At 39.2% G+C, this 20,306-nt stretch overlaps 1 protein-coding gene and 1 non-coding gene across 2 annotated transcripts in view; one reads left to right on the forward strand and one right to left on the reverse strand.

Moving 5' to 3' along the window:
* Positions 1 to 20,306, forward strand: part of CCDC171 (coiled-coil domain containing 171) — a 338,272-nt gene that overhangs the window by 157,783 nt on the left and 160,183 nt on the right. The window contains 1 exon segment of the mRNA XM_070375929.1: positions 2,453 to 2,638. Coding sequence (XP_070232030.1) covers positions 2,453 to 2,638 — 186 coding nt within the window.
* TRNAS-GGA (transfer RNA serine (anticodon GGA)) lies at positions 6,630 to 6,701 on the reverse strand. The gene has a single exon. It is a non-coding gene; the product is annotated as a tRNA-Ser (tRNA).

Here is a 20,306-nt window from a genome sequence, read left to right on the forward strand (position 1 = left end):
TAGTACTTTTATCCTTTTTTTTTTTTTTTTTTAAACAGGTAAAGGATGTAGGATACAGAACAGCTAAGTAACTTGCTCTAAGTCACACAGTATGTGGAAATTATGGGATTTGAAGCTCATAATTCTGACTCTAAAACTCAAACTTTTAACCACTTCACTATAGTGGTTAATGTTCATATCTAGCTATATTAATAAAGGATTATTATACTAAACTGTATAAATGGCAAAATGTTATTTTCCTCTTAAAAAATTGGGGAGTGTGCCTCAAACCATCATCTTTCATTTAATTTAGTCAAAGTGTGTAGGAGGCAAACAGAGTAGTTTCTTCAACTTAGTCTAAAGTTGAAACGTAGAGGGATACATCATACCTGCTGAAAGTGTTTCAGTACTTGTATTGTTTTGGAATACCATGTTCATCTACTGACACTTGTTCTTTGAAAGCTAACTCCCATTATCTTTTTCTTTTTTAGATATTCTTAGCTCCACACGTGGAGAAGGCGATGGCACCCCACTCTAGTACTCCTGCCTGGAAAATCCCATGGACAGAGGAGCCTGGTGGGCTGCAGTCCATGGGGTCATTAAGAGTCAGACATGACTGGGCGACTTCATTTTCACTTTTCACTTTCATGCATTGGAGAAGGAAATGGCGGCCCACTCCAGTGTTCTTGCCTGGAGAATCCCAGGGACGGGGGAGCCTGGTGGGCTGCCGTCTGTGGGGTCGCACAGAGTCAGACACGACTGAAGTGACTTAGCAGTAGCAGCAGCTCCGTACAACTGCTTTCACACACTATCTCTTTCTTATTCGGCATTGCTATACTTGTTTGACCCTATTTGTTCACAGAAGAGTGAACCGAATTGAGCCAATCTCTGGGAGGGATACGTGGACAAGAGAGGGGCTAAAGTTAGCTAAGTTTTTAGGTAAAGGAGGCATTTTGGAGAAGTGGGAAGAAGTCTTGCAAAATGATGAAGACTGTCATTTATAGAGGCCAAGTGGATTGTAAAGAGCAGAATGTTCTGATGGCAAGGAGCAATAATTTAAAGCAGTGTGACAAGTAAAGGTAGAAGTACAAAACTATTTTTTCACAAGACCCGGAGAAGTGCTGTGGCCTTAGGGAATAGAGGGATGTTAAAAAGCTGACACTTCAGATTCTTTTCAACTGAACAATGGAAGTTGTCAGTCTTAAATAGACGTATATACACTTAGTGTGATTAAGAGACCTGCATGGGTTTCTTTCAGTTTTCTACATATTTCTCAGGTTACCCATCATTTGTGAAACATTTCTGTTCTTTGTACTTCAGGATCAAGATGTCTCTTGGCATTTGTTGTAACTAGTTTTCATTTGTTTACATGTTGTTCACAGGAGATAATACAAGTATGTCCTGCCCTCGATTCCATACCCCTTAAGGAATGACCTCTGTCTAGACCTGTCAGTGATTCCAGAGCAGTCATAATATTGTAAACGCTGTATTGTATACTACAGTGCAGATTTTTATTGGCTGGTGTTTATAATGAATTCATATTCTTTTATTCAACAGATACCTACTGAATCCCAGACTCTCCTTTGTGTGGTGGGTGGGCAAGCTGAAGAAGGTCTATGCCCCTTGGAGCTCAGGTCCTTAAATGTGTGGTTGGTGAAAGGGTGTGGACAGGCAATAAAAAAGTGAATAACTATATGAGATGAATTTAGATAATGATAACGGTGTTGAAGAAAATACAAGAAGATGGTGTGATAGTGTGAGTAGTGGTGGGAGTCAGAGAGGTATGGTGTGGTAAAGGCTCTTCCCAAGAGAGGGTAGTTTAACCAGGGAAACCTGAATGGTAGCATAAACTGAACACAGACTTTTAGGTAATCTTTTAAAAGCACAGGAACTTGTTAAAAGCTTTAATTTTCACAATCAGTATATTTATAAAAAGTGCTCTTGTATCCAGATTTAAACCGAGCGTTATGGATTTACTTAGAACTTGAAACGCTTGTTGTTGTTCAGTTGCTAAGTCATATCTGACTCTCTGTGACCCCATAGACTGCAGCACCCCAGGCTTCCCTGTCCTTCACTATCTCCCAGAGTTTGGTGATGCCATCCAACCATCTCATCCTGTGTTGCCCGCTTCTCCTCCTGCCCTCAGTCTTTCCCAGCATCAGGGTCTTTTCCAGTGAGCTGGCTGTTCGCATTAGGTGGCCAAAGTATTGGGGCTTCAGCTTCAGCATCAGTCCTTATTGAGATTTTGTTGGACTAAAAATGATAACTTTGGCAGTATAGCTGTTGTACTTTCAAAACCTGAGTGATGGTTTTTATCTTGGTTTAGGAAATTAAGAAAAATGAATTATACTTTTGTCATGTGTCAGACATTTATAGATGTTTGTATTCTTCTTATGTTAGGAAACAGAATACTGAATATTAAATAAACAATACTGCAGTTAGCTTATGATTAAGTGTTTTTTCTTTTTTTCAGAAATTGATCACCCATGAGAAGTTTGAAAGTGCATGTGAAGAACTGAATAATGCGTTACTTCGGGAACAGCAGGCTCAAATGCTACTGAATGAGCAGGCACAGCAACTACAGGAGTTGAATTATAGACTTGAATTACATTCCAGTGAGGAAGCTGACAAAAACCAAACTCTTGGAGAAGCTGTGAAGGTAGGAAAACACCCCTTGCAGAAGTCCCTTCCTTCCTGCACGTGTGAGTCTCTCAGGGAATCATGTATATTTCTTGAATAGGGAAGTGATCCCAAGATACAAAATTTTATTCTATGTGAGTTTACAAGGATGAAACAAGTCGTGGCTCCGGGACTTTAATTCCAAACTTGTATACACATGTATTGAAAATGTAGAAGTAGACTTTGTTCGTTGGGAACCAAGTAGAGATTTTTCCAGTAACAATTTTATTCTTTAATTTATCGTCCTTATTTCCTCCTTTCTTTAGTTCTTTTTCTTGTTTTATGCCCTCCAAACATTGAAAATCAATGTGTCTTTTGGATTTGAAAGGTTTTGAGTCTCTCTGAATCTTATATTAAGGGTGTGTTGGAGGAGATTTAGAAAGAATTGTTCTCCTTGTCATTTGTTGGTGGGAAAGGTGTTTAGAAGGGAAAAAAGAAGTTATAATAAAATAATTTTGTTGCTTGGAAAGCTTCATTAATGGATTTAGAGCTGTTATATCTCTTGGAAATGTTGCCTGTAAATTGTAATAGAATTTTAGTTTATGATTATATTATTTGTGAAATTTTCACTAGTGAGATTATACACACTGGAATAGAACAACTAACTCCAGGAAAACCAACATAATGTAACACAGCCTACACAGTAGGTATTATGTATCATCCCTAAAAACAGTAAGCAACGCAGAGTGGGTGTATAATTAATTATAAAAATATATTTTTATTCTAATAGTTAACTACTAATATGAATGCTAATAATAAAATAGGCAAAATTTGTTGAGAACTCACAGTCCTTGATGGGATTGTTCTCATTTTGTAGATATGAAAACTGAGATACAAGGAGACACATAATTTGCGCAATCATTAGTAAGTTATAGACCTAGGGATTCAGATTTTACATCCATCTTCCTTACATTGAGTGTATTACCGATAGGCAGCATACTTACACGAGGCTCTGTACTGTGGTCTCTATATTGTGGTCTCAAGATTGTTTTGTTTCATTCTTAAACTACCTCCTGTGAAACTGGTACTCTTATTGTTACCATCTTTTTGAAGAAATTGAAAGAGTTCAATGGACTTGTTCAGGGTCTCCTGGCCTATAAATATTGAAACTGGTAGTTTTTAAAAAAAAAAAAAATTATTAAAAATCATTAACCTAATTTCTTAAGATCTAGGTTTATTTCAGCTCCCTTTTCTTTATTAATTTTTTCTTTTTTTGCCATTATAAGTAATTCTAAGATAAGCAACCCTGCAGCTAAATCTTCTTACACATATTGTGATTATTTCCTTAGCATTCATTCCTAGGTAAAGAATTACTAGGTCTACAATGACATATTGGAGAAGGAAATGGCAACCCACTCCAGGATTCTTGCTTGAAGAATTCCATGGACATAGGAGCCTGGTGGGCTACAGTCCATGGGATCACAAAGAATTGGACATGACTGAGTGACTAACACACACACACACACACACACACACACAAAATGACATATATTTTAAATTGTAAATATTATCAATTGGCCTACAGAAAATTTTAACATTCTCTCCTAAAATGCCTGAAAATTTCACTTTTTACTCAAGCTGGCTGTTACTGATACTGTTGAAGCATTTTTTTTGGTCAATTTTATCAATGTATCATTGTTACTAGAATTATATTTCTTTGATTACTTGTCAAGTTGAATGTTTTTATAAGTATATTGGCCACTGAACAACACTTTAATGCTCCATATCCCATTAATAGATAAAGTAATTAGCCATGCTTTGAAAAACCATTTAACTCATATTGAATCTTTTCTTTTTGAAATAGCTTATAATTGTATAATTATAAGCTATAATTATAATTTATATTTTTATATATTATAAATTATATCAGGTATAAATATATATAAATTATATAAGGTATAGTATCTTCCAGCAGATAAAAAGCTGTTGATATTAATTTCTTTAAAATACCAGTAGCTTAAATATTATTGTCAGGAGTGGAGAATTGTTTAATTACCATCTCTTAATTGAACTAGCAGGTGGTATGTGAAAATGTTCTCTTGTGGGACGCAGCATGGTTCATTGGAAAAAGCACTGGCCTTAGAACAAGTATTTTCAATTTTAAATCCCAGTACTGTCACTTTGGCAAATAATTTAGGCTTTCTGAGCCTTAGTTTCCTCTTCTGCAAAATTATGGATAATGATACTAAAGTTATGGGATTTTTATGAGAATTAAGATACTGTTTAAAAAGTAAGTTTATGCTTGATAAATATTCATTTGTGCTTTCGAATAACACTTAAATAGGTTTTTTTTTGTTTCCTGTATATAAAACTTCTTTAAAAAAATAAAGGAAACTATAAGCGAGGTGAAAAGACAGCCTTCAGAATGGGAGAAAATAATAGCAAACGAAGCAACTAACAAAGAATTAATCTCAAAAATATACAAGCAACTCCTGCAGCTCAATTCCAGAAAAATAAATGACCCAATCAATAAATGGGCCAAAGAACTAAACAGACATTTCTCCAAAGAAGACATATAGATTGCTGACAAACACATGAAAAGATGCTCAACATCACTCATTATCAGAGAAATGCAAATCAGAACCACAATGAGGTACCATTTCATGCCAATCAGAATGGCTGCTATCCAAAAGTCTACAAGCAATAAATGCTGGAAAGGGTGTGGAGAAAAGGGAACCCTCTTACACTGTTGGTGAGAATGCAAATTAGTACAGCCACTATGGAGAACAGTGTGGAGATTCCTTAAAAAACTTGAAATAGAACTGCCATATGACCCAGCAATCCCATTGCTGGGCATACACACCGAGGAAACCAGAATTGAAAGAGACACGTGTACCCCAATGTTCATCGTAGCACTGTTTATAATAGCCAGGGCATGGAAGCAACCTAGATGTCCATCAGCAGATGAATGGATAAAAAAGCTGTGGTACATATACACAATGGAGTATTACTCAGCCATTAAAAAGAATACATTTGAATCAGTTCTAATGAGGTGGATGAAACTGGGGCCTATTATACAGAGTGAAGTAAGCCAGAAAGAAAAACACCAATACACTATACTAACGCATATATATGGAATTTAGAAAGATAGTAATGATAATCCTGTATGTGAGACAGCAAAAGAAACACAGGTGTATAGAACAGTCTTTTGAACTCTGGGAGAGGGCGAGGGTGGGATGATTTGGGAGAATGGCATTGAAACATGTATATTATCATATGTGAAATGAATTGCCAGTCCAGGTTCGATGCATGATACAGGGTGCTCGGGGCTGGTGCGCTGGGATGACCCAGAGGGAGGGGATGAGGAGGAAGGTGGGAGGGGGTTCAGGATGGGGAACACATGTACACCCATGATGGATTCATGTTGATGTATGGCAAAACCAATACAATATTGTAAAGTGATTAGCTTCCAATTAAAATAAATAAATTTATATTAAAAAATAAAAGTAAAAAAATAAACTATTGCTGCTGCTTCTTTATAAAAACAAAATAAGATCATGAATAGAAGATATGGAAAATACAGAAAACAAGTTACTCTGTAACTTACCATCTAATAACACCACTGTTTACATTTTGCCATTTTATTTATTATAGAAAGAAAAATGATTAAAGTTTTTATAAATCATACTTTGGGCTTGGTGCTCAGAATGGCCTTCCTTCATGATACAGCTAGATTTTGGGTAAAACACTTTATTATAGTGGTGTACTAAAGAGTAATGAAAATCTCCAAGGACAAATATCAAACTCCCACAAAACCCAGAGGGCAGAAGTCAGAGTTAGCATTGTGAGTGCTTGCTCGGCTTACCCTGCAGTAAATTCCAAAACTAGTGCTGAAAAGAAAGTAAAGAAAGTTAGCAAGTTCTGTCCGACTCTTGCGATCCCACGAACTGTAGCCTGCCAGGCTCCTCTGTCCATGGGAGTCTCCAGGCAAGAATAGTGGAGTGGGTTGCCATTTCCTTCTCCAGGGGAGCTTCCCAACCCAGGGATCAAACCTGGGTCTCCTGCATTCCAGGCAGATGCTTTACCATCTGAGCCACCAGGGAAGCCCCAATACGTTATCTGTACTTTCCAGAAAGGATTTTCTATGTAGATCATCATATTATTTGTTCTCTAGTACCAGTTTTGTTTCTCTGTTCCAAGCCTTAATCCTTTATTTTCTCTTCCTTACTGCAATGGCTGGGATACAATGTTGAGGAGAAGTAAAGACAATTTTAAGAATTTTTTCTTAAATTTCTTCATTAAAAAGTAAGTTTGGTATAGGTTGCTATGAATTGCTCTAAGTTGATAATCCTTATCAGGTTAAAGGAGTTACCTTCCTAGATTATGCATAATTTTAAAAATCATGAATGGATATTGGATATTATGAATATATTTTATGCATCTACGGATTGCAGTGTTGGTTGGTGGGTTTAATCACTAAGTTGTGTCTGACTCTTGTGACCCCATGGTCTGTGCTCTGCCAGGTAACTCTGACCCTCAGATTTCCCAGGCAATAATACTGGAGTGGGTTGCCATTTCCTTCTCTGGGGGGTCTTCCTGACCCAGGGATCGAACCTTGGTCACCTACACTGTGGGTGGATTCTTAACCGACTGAGCCACCAGGGAAGTCTGCAATAGTCATGATTTTTTTCTGTTACTCTCTTAGCAAGTTGAAATATATCAGGAATTGGCAGACTCTTGCCTCTACCTGTGTTTGTATAGTTTCTGAGCTGTGAATCGCTTTTACCTGTTTAAAGTTTCATAAACAATGAAAGATTAAAATCAAAGAAGAATAAATGACAGATTATATGTGGCATACAAAGTGAAAGTGAAAGAAAGTCGCTCAGTCATGTCAGACTCTTTGCGACCCCCTGGACTGTGGCCTACCAGGCTTCTCCATCCATGGGATTCTCCAGACAAGAATACTGGAGTGGGTTACCATTTCCTTCTCCAGGGTATCTTCCAGACCCAGGGATCAAACCTGGGTCTCCCACATTGTAGGCAGACACTTTAACCTCTGAGCCACCAGGGAGGCCCTTAAGTGTGCTGACCCCTGACTTACATTAAGTATTCTAATGTTAAACCAGCCTTGCATTCTTGAAGTAAATGCAAGTTGGTTGAGATGATTTTTTTTTTTAATTACTTTGCCTCACTCAGATTAAGATTTTTATCCTAGGACTTTACAGTCTTTGTACTGTAATCATGATCACCCTGTAATTTTTCTCTCTCATACTGTCGTTTTCACTTTTTGGTATCAGGGTTTCGCTATCATGAAAGGTTTCTTACTCCAAACATGTGGAGTAGAAACTTTTGGATAGAATATAACAAATCAATTATGGAGTGTATCAGTCAGTCAGTCAGTTCAGTCATTCAGTTGTGTCCGACTCTTTGCGACCCCATGAATGGCAGCACTCCAGGCCTCCCTGTCCATCACCAACTCCCGGAGTTTATTCAAACTCATGTCCACCGAGTCGTTGATGCCATCCAGCCATTTCATCCTCTGTCGTCCCCTTCTCCTCCTGTCCCCAGTCACTCCCAGCATCAGAGTCTTTTCCAATGAGTCAACACTTTGCATGAGGTGGCCAAAGTACTGGAGTTTAAGATTCAACATCATTCCCTCCAAAGAAATCCCAGGGCTGATCTTCTTCAGAATGGACTGGTTGGATCTCCTTGCAGTCCAAGGGACTCTCAAGAGTCTTCTCCAACACCACATTTCAAAAGCATCAATTCTTTGGCGCTCAGCTTTCTTCACAGTCCAACTCTCACATCCATACATGACCACAGGAAAAACCATAGCCTTGACTAGACAGACCTTTGTTGGCAAAGTAATGTCTCTGCTTTTGAATATGCTATCTAGGTTGGTCATAACTTTTCTTCCAAGGAGTAAGCGTCTTTTACTTTCATGGCTACAATCACCATCTGCAGTAATTTTGGAGCCCAAAAAATAAAGTCTGACAATGTTTCCACTGTTTCCCCATCCATTTCCCATGAAGTGATGGGACCAGATGCCATGATCTTAGTTTTCTGAATGTTGAGCTTTAAGCCAACTTTTTCACTCTCCACTTTCACTTTCATCAAGAGGCTTTTTAGATCCTCTTCACTTTCTGCCATAAGGGTGGTGTCATCTGCATATCTGAGGTTATTGATATTTCTCCTGGCAATCTTGATTCCAGCTTGTGCTTCTTCCAGTCCAGTGTTTCTAGTGATGTAGTCTGCATATAAGTTAAATAAGCAGGGTGACAATATACAGCCTTGACGTACTCCTTTTCCTATTTGGAACCAGTCTGTTGTTCCATGTCCAGTTCTAACTGTTGCTTCCTGACCTGTATATAGGTTTCTTAAGAGGCAGGTCCAGTGGTCTGGTATTCCCATCTCTTTCAGAATTTTCCAAGTTTATTGTGATCCACAGAGTCAAAAGCTTTGACATAGTCAGTAAAGCAGAAATAGATGTTTTTCTGGAATTCTCTTGCTTTTTCTATGATCCAGCGGATGGGTTGTATCAGATCAGATCAGTCGCTCAGTCGTGTCCAACTCTTTGCAACCCCATGAATCACAGCACGCCAGGCCTCCCTGTCCATCACCAACTCCCGGAGTTCACTCAGACTCACATCCATCGAGTCAGTGATGCCATCCAGCCATCTCATTCTCTGTCGTCCCCTTCTCCTCTTGCCCCCAATCCCTCCCAGCATCAGAGTCTATTCCAATGAGTCAACTCTTCACATGAGGTGGCCAAAGTATTGGAGTTTCAGCTTTAGCATCATTCCTTCCAAAGAAATCCCAGGGCTGATCTCCTTCAGAATGGACTAGTTGGATCTCCTTACAGTCCAAGGGACTCTCAAGAGTCTTCTCCAATACCACAGTTCAAAAGCATCAATTCTTTGGCGCTCAGCCTTCTTCACAGTCCAACTCTCACATCCATACATGACCACAGGAAAAACCATAGCCTTGACTAGACAGACCTTTGTTGGCAAAGTAATGTCTCTGCTTTTGAATATGCTATCTAGGTTGGTCATAACTTTCCTTCCAAGGAGTAAGCGTCTTTAAATTTCATGGCTTCAGTCAACATCTGCAGTGATTTTGGAGCCCAGAAAAATAAAGTCTGATACTGTTTCCCCTGTTTCCCCATCTATTTCCCATGAAGTGATGGGACCAGATGCCATGATCTTAGTTTTCTGAATGTTGAGCTTTAAGCCAACTTTTTCACTCTCCACTTTCACTCTCATCAAGAGGCTTTTGAGTTCCTCTTCACTTTCTGCCATAAGGGTGGTGTCATCTGCATATCTGAGGTGATTGATATTTCTCCCGGCAATCTTGATTCCAGCTTGTGCTTCTTCCAGCCCAGCGTTTCTCATGATGTACTCTGCATAGAAGTTAAATAAGCAGGGTGACAATATACAGCCTTGACGAATTCCTTTTCCTGTTTGGAACCAGTCTGTTGTTCCATGTCCAGTTCTAACTGTTGCTTCCTGACCTGCATACAAATTTCTCAAGAGGCAGATCAGGTGGTCTGCTATTCCCATCTCTTTCAGAATTTTCCACAGATTATTGTGATCCACACAGTCAAAGGCTTTGGCATAGTCAATAAAGCAGAAATAGATGTTTTTCTGGAACTCTCTTGCTTTTTCCATGATCCAGTGGATGTTGGCAATTTGATCTCTGGTTCCTCTACCTTTTCTAAAATCAGCTTTAACATCAGGAAGTTCATGGTTCACATATTGCTGAAGCCTGGCTTGGAGAATTTTGAGCATTACTTTACTAGCATGTGAGATGAGTGCAATTGTGCAGTCGTTTGAGCATTCTTTGGCATTGCCTTTCTTTGGGATTGGAATGAAAACTGACCTTTTCCAGTCCTGTGGCCACTGCTGAGTTTTCCAAATTTGCTGGCATATTGAGTGCAGCACTTTCACAGCATCATCTTTCAGGATTTGGAATAACTCAACTGGAATTCCATCACCTCCACTAGCTTTGTTTGTAGTGATGTTTTCTAAGGCCCACTTGACTTCACATTCCAGGATGTCTGGCTCTAGGTCTGTGATCACCATCGTGATTATCTGGGTTGTGAAGATCTTTTTTGTACAGTTCTTCTGTGTATTCTTGCCATCTCTTCTTAATATCTTCTGCTTCTGTTAGGTCCATACCATTTGTGTCCTTTATCGAGCCCATCTTTGCATGGAATGTTCCTTTGGTATCTCTGATTTTCTTGAAGAGATCCCTAGTCTTTCCTATTCTGTTGTTTTCCTCTATTTCTTTGCATTGATTGCTGAAGAAGGCTTTCTTATCTCTTCTTGCTATTCTTTGGAACTCTGCATTCAGATGTTTATATCTTTCCTTTTCTCCTTTGCTTTTCACTTCTCTTCTTTTCACAGCTATTTGGAAGGCCTCCCCAGACAGCCATTTTGCTTTTTTGCATTTCTTTTCCATGGGGATGGTCTTGATCCCTGTCTCCTGTACAATGTCATGAACCTCATTCCATAGTTCATCAGTCACTCCATCTATCAGATCTAGGCCCTTAAATCTATTTCTCACTTCCACTGTATAATCATAAGGGATTTGATTTAGGTCATACCTGAATGGTCTAGTGGTTTTCCCCACTTTCTTCAATTTAAGTCTGAATTTGGCAATAAGGAGTTCATGGTCTGAGCCACAGTCAGCTCCTGGTCTTGTTTTTGCTGACTGTATAGAGCTTCTCCATCTTTGGCTGCAAAGAATATAATCAGTCTGATTTTGGTGTTGATCATCTGGTGATGTCCATGTGTAGAGTCTTCTCTTGTGTTGTTGGAAGAGGGTGTTTGCTATGACCAGTGCATTTTCTTGGCAAAATCTATTAGTCTTTTCCCTGCTTCATTCCGTATTCCAAGGCCAAATTTGCCTGTTATTCCAGGTGTTTCTTGACTTCCTGCTTTTGCATTCCAGTCCCCTATAATGAAAAGGACATCTGTTTTGGGTGTTAGTTCTAAAAGGTCTTGTAGGTCTTCATAGAACCATTCAACTTCAGCTTCTTCAGTGTTACTGGTAGGGGCAGAGACTTGGATTACTGTGATATTGAATGGTTTGCCTTGGAAACGAACAGAGATCATTCTGTCGTTTTTGAGATTGCATCCAAATACCGCATTTCGGATTCTTTTGTTGACCATGATGGCCACTCCATTTCTTCTGAGGGATTCCTGCCTGCAGTAGTAGATATAATGGTCATCTGAGTTAAATTCACCAATTCCAGTCCATTTTAGTTCGCTGATTCCTAGAATGTCGACATTCACTCTTGCCATCTCTTGTTTGACCACTTCCAATTTGCCTTGATTCATGGACCTGACATTCCAGGTTCCTATGCAATATTGCTCTTTATAGCATCGGACCTTGCCTCTATCACCAGTCACATCCACAGCTGGGTATTGTTTTTGCTTTGGTTCCATCCCTTCATTCTTTCTGGAGTTATTTCTCCACTGATCTCCAGTAGCATATTGGGTACCTACTGTCCTGGAGAGTTTCTCTTTCAGTATCCTATCATTTTGCCTTTTCATACTGTTCATGGGGTTCTCAAGGCAAGAATACTGAAGTGGTTTGCCATTCCTTTCTCCAGTGGACGACATTCTGTCAGATCTCTCCACCATGACCTGCCCATCTTGGGTTGCCCCACGGGCATGGCTTAGTTTCATTGAGTTAGACAAGGCTGTGGACCTAGTGTGATTAGATTGACTAGTTTTCTGTGAGTATGGTTTCAGTGTGTTTGTCTAACTCAATGGGGTGTATAGCCAAGCTTAAAACAAAGTGAGAAAAATGTTCATGTACTGGAAATAAAGAAGATATCCAAAAGCAAATGGTAAGAGGAGGTGAAGTCTAAATGGCTCATTGGGATGTGCAAACCTAACTGGAGACTGAAGTTGATAGTCATAGTGTTAGGGAAGTCTAGGCTTCAAGTCCTGTGGACTTAAAATGAGCTACTCATGAGAACCATAGGGTCTGGAAAGGTTGCCCTTCTAGGAAAATGCAGCCTAGAAAGCCCCTTCCTACTAGCTACAGGGGATTTGATTTTTACTCAGGATATGACTTCTCTGGTAGCTCAGATGGTGAAGAATTTGCTTGCGGTGCAGGAGACCCAGGTTCAATCCCTGGGTTAGGAAGATCCCCTGTAGAAGGGAATGGCAACCTGCTCCAGTATTCTTGCTTGGGAAAATCCCATGGTCAGAGGAGCCTGACAGGCTACAGTCCACGGAGTTACAAAGAGCTGGACATGACTGAGAGACTCACACTTCATTTCTGGATGTGGAGTAGCAGAGAAGTCACAAAGAAACTAGAACCCCAGGCTGGGTGTAGAGTCTTAGTATATCCTACTTTTATGTCCAAGGGCTATTCAACTGAGGAATTATCTTTAGAATGGTCCAAGTCTTGTAGAAGCAGTGTGATGTTTTAGAAGAAAACAAAATATTCAGCAAGGATACTTCTATAACTCATAGAACACAAAAAAAACTTTTATGGAAAATTCAACATTACAAACATGTAAAGAAATGAGTTGTATATCAAATGAGAAAATTTACATCTGAGGTTGTAATACTTACATCTGAGGTTGGAATACTTAAAGTATTGAGAGATGTTTAAGTGTTTTTTAAATGCTTTAAGAAGTAAGACATGGGTATATATAAGGCAAGAAATGAAAAGGTAGTCACTGAAATTAAAAACTCCGCAAATGATTTGAACATTGGGGAAAAGGTACTAGTGGATTAAAAGTTAGTTGAGGGAAAAATATGCATGGTTCAGTATATTTTGACAAATGTATACATATATGTAAGTACCATCAGAGTCAAGACAATAGAAATTTTTATCCCCCAAATTTCTGTTGTACTCTGTTGCATTCAATTCCCATTTTTAAAAAAACACTCTTCCTGCTATAGCCTGGTAGCCACGTACCAGTATCGCTCTAGATCAGATTTGATTTTACTAGAGCGTAACATAAATGGTCTTGTAGGTCTTCATAGAACCGTTCAACTTCAGCTTCTTCAGTGTTACTGGTTGGGGCATAGACTTGGATTACTGTGATATTGAATGGTTTGCCTTGGAAATGAACAGAGATCATTCTGTCATTTTTGAGATTGCATCCAAGTACTGCATTTCGGACTCTTTTGTTGACCATGATGGCCACTCCATTTCTTCTGAGGGATTCTTGCCTGCAGTAGTAGATATAATGGTCATCTGAGTTAAATTCACCAATTCCAGTCCATTTGAGTTCGCTGATTCCTAGAATGTCGACATTCACTCTTGCCATCTCTTGTTTGACCACTTCAGCTATACGTGAACTGTGAACTTCCTGATGTTCAAGCTGGTTTTAGAAAAGGCAGAGGAACCAGAGATCAAATTGCCAACATCTGCTGGATCATGGAAAAAGCAAGAGAGTTCCAGAAAAACATCTATTTCTGCTTTATTGACTATGCCAAAGCCTTTGACTATGTGGATCACAATAAACTGTGGAAAATTCTGAACGAGATGGGAATACCAGACCACCTGATCTGCCTCTTGAGAAGTTTGTATGCAGGTCAGGAAACAACAGTTAGAACTGGACATGAAACAACAGACTGGTTCCAAACAGGAAAAGGAGTTCGTCAAGGCTGTATATTGTCACCCTGCTTATTTAACTTCTATGCAGAGTACATCATGAGAAACGCTGGACTGGAAGAAACACAAGCTGGAATCAAGATTGCCGGGAGAAATATCAATCACCTCAGATATGCAGATGACACCACCCTTATGGCAGAAAGTGAAGAGGAACTCAAAAGCCTCTTGATGAGAGTGAAAGTGGAGAGTGAAAAAGTTGGCTTAAAGCTCAACATTCAGAAAACTAAGATCATGGCATCTGGTCCCATCACTTCATGGCAAATAGATGGGGAAACAGTGGAAACAGTATCAGACTTTATTTTTCTGGGCTCCAAAATCACTGCAGATGGTGACTGCAGCCATGAAATTAAAAGACCCTACTCCTTGGAAGGAAAGTTATGACCAACCTAGATGGCATATTCAAAAGCAGAGACATTACTTTGCCAACAAAGGTTCGTCTAGTCAAGGCTATGGTTTTTCCTGTGGTCATGTATAGATGTGAGAGTTGGACTGTGAAGAAGGCTGAGCAGCGAAGAATTGATGCTTTTGAACTGTGGTATTGGAGAAGACTCTTGAGAGTCCCTTGGACTGCAAGGAGAGCCAACTAGTCCATTCTGAAGGAGATCAGCCCTGGGATTTCTTTGGAAGGAATGATGCTAAAGCTGAAACTCCAATACTTTGGCCACCTCATGCGAAGAGTTGACTCATTGGAAAAGACTCTGATGCTGGGAGGGATTGGGTGCAGGAGGAGAAGGGGACAACAGAGAATGAGATGGCTGGATGGCATCACTGACTCGATGGACGTGAGTCTGAGTGAACTCCGGGAGTTGGTGATGGACAGGGAGGCCTGGCGTGCTGCGATTCGTGGGGTCGCAAAGAGTCGGACACGACTGAGCGACTGATCTGATCTGATCTGATCTGAACATAAATGGAATCAGACAGTATGTACTCTTGTGTCTGACTCCTTTCGTTTGATGTAACATTTTTGAAATTCATCTGTGTTGTTTCTTTATACTGTTGAGTAGTATTCCATTATGTGGATATACAGCAATTTATTTATCCATTCACCTGTTGATAGGCATTTAGTTTGTTTTCATTTAGGGCCATTATAAATAAAGCTGCTAAGAACATTCCTGTACAAATCCCTATGTGGATACATGTTTTGACTCCTCCTGGATAATACCTAGGAGTGGAAATTCTGGGTCATATGATAAGAGTACATTTAAAATTTTAAGAAATTGCCAAGGTCTTTTTCCAAAGAGGCTGCATGATTTTGCATTTCCAATGACCTTGGGATATGAGTTCCATTGGCTTCATATCCTGGTGAATACTTGACATTGCCAGTCTTTTTCTCTGTTCTTGTGAGTGTGTAGTGGTATCTTTCTTTATTTGATCTTGCATTTCACTGATGACTAATGATGTTAAGCATCTTTTAGTATACTTATTATAATTAGTCATTTATATTTCTTCTTTGGGGCCTCCCTGGTGGCTCAGATGGTAAAGAATCTACTTGTAATGCAAGAGGCCCCGGTTCGATCCCTGGGTCACGTAGTTCCCCTGGAGAAGGAAATGGCAACCCACTCCAGTATTCTTGCCTGGGGAATTCCATGAACAAAGGAGTCTGGCGGGCTACAGTCCATGGGGTCCCAAAGGAATGTCTTCTTTGTGAAATATATGTTCAGAACATTTGATATTATAAGCTTTGGGGTTTTGTTTTCTTATTGTATTCCAAAATAGAATTCTTTCTGTTTTCTGTATACAAGTCCTCTGTTGGATGCATATTGAGAATATTATCTTCCATTCTGTGATTGGCCTTTTCATTGTCTTAACAGTGTCTCTCAAGTAGAAGAAGTTTTAAAATTTGAAAAATTTTAAATGTTATGGTTAATTTTTGTCTTTTACCTAAGAAATGTTTCCTACTGTGATGCAGAAAGACTTTTGCCTATATTTTCCTTTAGCCAATTCATGCTTTAAGCTTTTACTTTTAGGTCTATGATTCACTTTGAGTTAATTTTTATATATGATTTGATGTAAGGGTTGAATAGATGTTGAGTTGTTCCAGTGCACACATATTAACCATATTTGAACCATATTTCCTTTTTTTTAAAATTTTATTTTATTTTTAAAATTTACATAATTGTATTAGTTTTGCCAAATATCAAAATGAATCCATCACAGGTATACATGTGCTCCCCATCCTGAACCCTCCTCCCTCCTCCCTCCCCATACCATCCCTCTGGGTCGTCCCAGTGCACCAGCCCCAAGCATCCAGTATCGTGCATTGAACCTGGACTGGCATCTCGTTTCATACATGATATTTTACATGTTTCAATGTCATTCTCCCAAATCTTCCCACCCTCTCCCTCTCGCACAGAGTCCATAAGACTGTTCCATACATCAGTGTCTCTTTTGCTGTCTTGTACACAGGGTTATTGTTATCATCTTTCTAAATTCCATATATATGCGTTAGTATACTGTATTGGTGTTTTTCCTTCTGGCTTACTTCACTCTGTATAATAGGCTCCAGTTTCATCCACCTCATTAGAACTGATTCAAATGAATTCTTTTTAATGGCTGAGTAATACTCCATTGTGTATATGTACCACAGCTTTCTTATCCATTCATCTGCTGATGGACATCTAGGTTGCTTCCATGTCCTGGCTATTATAAACAGTGCTGCGATGAACACTGGGGTACATGTGTCTCTTTCCCTTCTGGTTTCCTCAGTGTGTATGCCCAGCAGTGGGATTGCTGGATCATAAGGCAGTTCTATTTCCAGTTTTTTAAGGAATCTCCACACTGTTCTCCATAGCGGCTGTACTAGTTTGCATTCCCACCAACAGTGTAAGAGGGTTCCCTTTTCTCCACACCCTCTCCAGCATTTATTATTTGTAGACTTTTGGATCGCAGCCATTCTGACTGGTGTGAAATGGTACCTCATAGTGGTCTTGCTTTGCATTTCTCTGATAATGAGTGATGTTGAGCATCTTTTCATGTGTTTGTTAACCATCTGTATGTCTTCTTTGGAGAAATGTCTATTTAGTTCTTTGGCCCATTTTTTGATTGGGTCATTTATTTTTCTGGAGTTGAGCTGTAGGAGTTGCTTGTATATTTTTGAGATTAGTTGTTTGTTGGTTGCTTCATTTGCTATTATTTTCTCCCATTCTGAAGGCTGTCTTTTCACCTTGCTGATAGTTTCCTTTGATGTGCAGAAGCTTTAAGGTTAATTAGGTCCCATTTGTTTGTTTTTGCTTTTATTTCCGATATTCTGGGAGGTGGATCATAGAGGATCCTGCTGTGATGTATGTCAGAGAGTGTTTTGCCTATGTTCTCCTCTAGAAGTTTTATAGTTTCTGGTCTTATGTTTAGATCTTTAATCCATTTTGAGTTTATTTTTGTGTATGGTGTTAGAAAGTGTTCTAGTTTCATTCTTTTACAAGTGGTTGACCAGATTTCCCAGCACCACTTGTTAAAGAGATTGTCTTTAATCCATTGTATATTCTTGCCTCCTTTGTCAAAGATAAGGTGTCCATATGTGCGTGGATTTATCTCTGGGCTTTCTATTTTGTTCCATTGATCTATATTTCTGTCTTTGTGCCATATTTCCTTTTTATAATCTTATATTTTCATCTAGTATTATTTTCCTTCTGCTTTAAGAACTTTCGTTAGCATTTTGTACAGTGGATGTCTTTATTATTGGGAAGTATAAGGGTAGCCATAAGGTACTCTCACTCTGAGAACCTCTGGTGTAAAGTTATTGAGATGACCTGGGAAAGATAAGAGCCAGAGTAAAGTGGAGGATTGGCTTTAGATAGGAGGGACACTTCCTTATTATATATGTAGAAAAAGAGTATTAGATGAGGGCATTAGAGGGCAGACTTTCTCACTGATGTTTCTTTTTTCCTTGTGGAGGAGGCAGATTCATACTTATTGAATAAAGAGGGAATTTGGAGGAGGAAAATAGTTGAAGAGTAGAGAAGATTTGAAATAGTTATTGCAAAGGGTAGGGAGATAAATCAACAATAGAAATATGACCAATGTGCTAGGTAAAAATATAACTGGAGGGCTCCTTTGAAACTGATCATTAGGTTAAACAGTAAATGGGAAAGGATATTTGTTTGATATCATAAAGCAGGATACCCGAATCAGTGCTTTGGGATGCAGAACAAATTATGGGATAAAAAGTTCAGAGTTTGAGTATGGAATGGGATTAAGTAGAGGACATGAAGAGGCCAAGGAAAAAATGAGAGGTCATATTTATAGATGTGTTGCCCATATTATCTTTCAAGTTACCCAAATCTATAGAGTAGATATTGGAGTGAGATAAAAGCTATGAACCAGTTACATATAGCTGATGCTAAGTCACTTCAGTCGTGTCCGACTCTGTGTGACCCCATAGACGGCAGCCCACCAGGCTCCCCGTCCCTGGGATTTTCCAGGCAAGAACACTGGGGTGGGTTGCCATTTCCTTCTCCAATGCATGAAAGTAAAAAGTGAAAGTGAAGTCGCTCAGTCGTGTCAGACTCCCAGCGACTCCATGGATTGCAGCCTACCAGGCTCCTCCGTCCATGGGATTTTCCAGGCAAGAGTACTGGAGGGGGGTGCGATGGCCTTCTCCACATATAGCTGAGAACCAGCATAAATGTATTTTCAGTGTGTAGTATTTCCAATGTATGTAATTTAGGTTAGCATTAGAGCTGTACTAATATGGTAGCCACTACCACATGTATCTACTTAAATTAATTAAAGTTAAAAATTCAGTTCCTCAGTCACTGTATCTACATTTTGAGTATGGAGTAGCCTCATGTGTCTAGTGACAGCCAGACTAGCAGCACAGATACAGAAAGCACCTGTCATCACAGAAAGATCTATTGGACAGCGCTAGTGTGGAGGACAGGTGCATTTAGATCTGTCTCAGACCCATTAGGCATGAAAATGGACACTTTACTGTAATATTCTTCCCATTATGCAGAAACATTTTGGAGCCAAACGGCTTAGGAAAGATAAGCTCTATTGCCTATTGAATTAATAGAACTAGTTTAACAGTGGTAAAGTCTCTAAGAACTCAGAAGTCAGTGAAGGGAGCATACTCTGAAGATAGAAACTGTAGTTAAATAATAATACATCTCTCTCTTATTGGGAACTATAGACAAATGAATATGGGAAACGTAGTATGGAAAAAAGTATAGCCAATTAAAGATTTGTTTAGTTTTTCCTTATTCTGCAGTCCCTTCCTGAGATATTTTATATTGTTGACCTGGCCTATAGTATCTTTAGTGCTACTGCACTTCTGAGGAAGTTTGTTAGGCAAACTTTATTTAGTATGGGTAGTCTGTAAAACAACAAAAGCTACGTTTCTAATGTAATTTTTTTCAATGACTTTGAGGAAGCTTATGTTTAAATATAGTAACTACTTAAATGAAGCATTTTATCTGGGATCCTGCCTTATGTGTTTTTATGTTTAACTGAGTGCAGATTCTGGTTACTGGTAAAATCTCTGTGTTAATGGAATAGGTAAAAAAATGTTTGACAAAAAACACTATTACTTCAGTGAGAGAGTTGACCTGTGGTTACAATACTTACAGGAGCTAATACAGAAAAGTGTACCTGAAAATGGGTTGCTGCTGTGACAGTACCTAAAGCATGAGGCACTGGCAGAAAGATCAGGCAGTTTGTGGTGAGGAAATTGGTATCAGAAGTGGAAAGATGGAAATTCATGTAAGCCGTGGCCGAACATTTGACAAAGCTATACTTGTGATAATTTAGGAAGCTAACTTTCCCTGTAGTTCTAGGGAAAGTGGCTGATGTATGTTGGCTTCGACATTCTGCTTTGAACAAGGTGTTATAAGAAAGAAAGGAACTCAGGAAAGAATTAGTTGGCTTATGAATATCAAAGAAAGGGCAGAGAGAGAGAGTCAAAATCTGGGGCCAAAAGGAGCTGATTATGACTCAAGCCCATGGCAAAGAACAAATTGGGGTATGGCTTTCTTACTCTAACCTGCTGTCTTATGGCTTCAAGATAACCACCATTACGTTCCGGTGAGCTTCCCTGGTAGCTCAGCTGGTAAAGAATCTGCCTGCAATGG

Source organism: Bos mutus, chromosome 8 (genome assembly GCF_027580195.1).
Source record: "Bos mutus isolate GX-2022 chromosome 8, NWIPB_WYAK_1.1, whole genome shotgun sequence".
Classification (NCBI taxonomy): Eukaryota; Metazoa; Chordata; class Mammalia; order Artiodactyla; family Bovidae; genus Bos; species Bos mutus.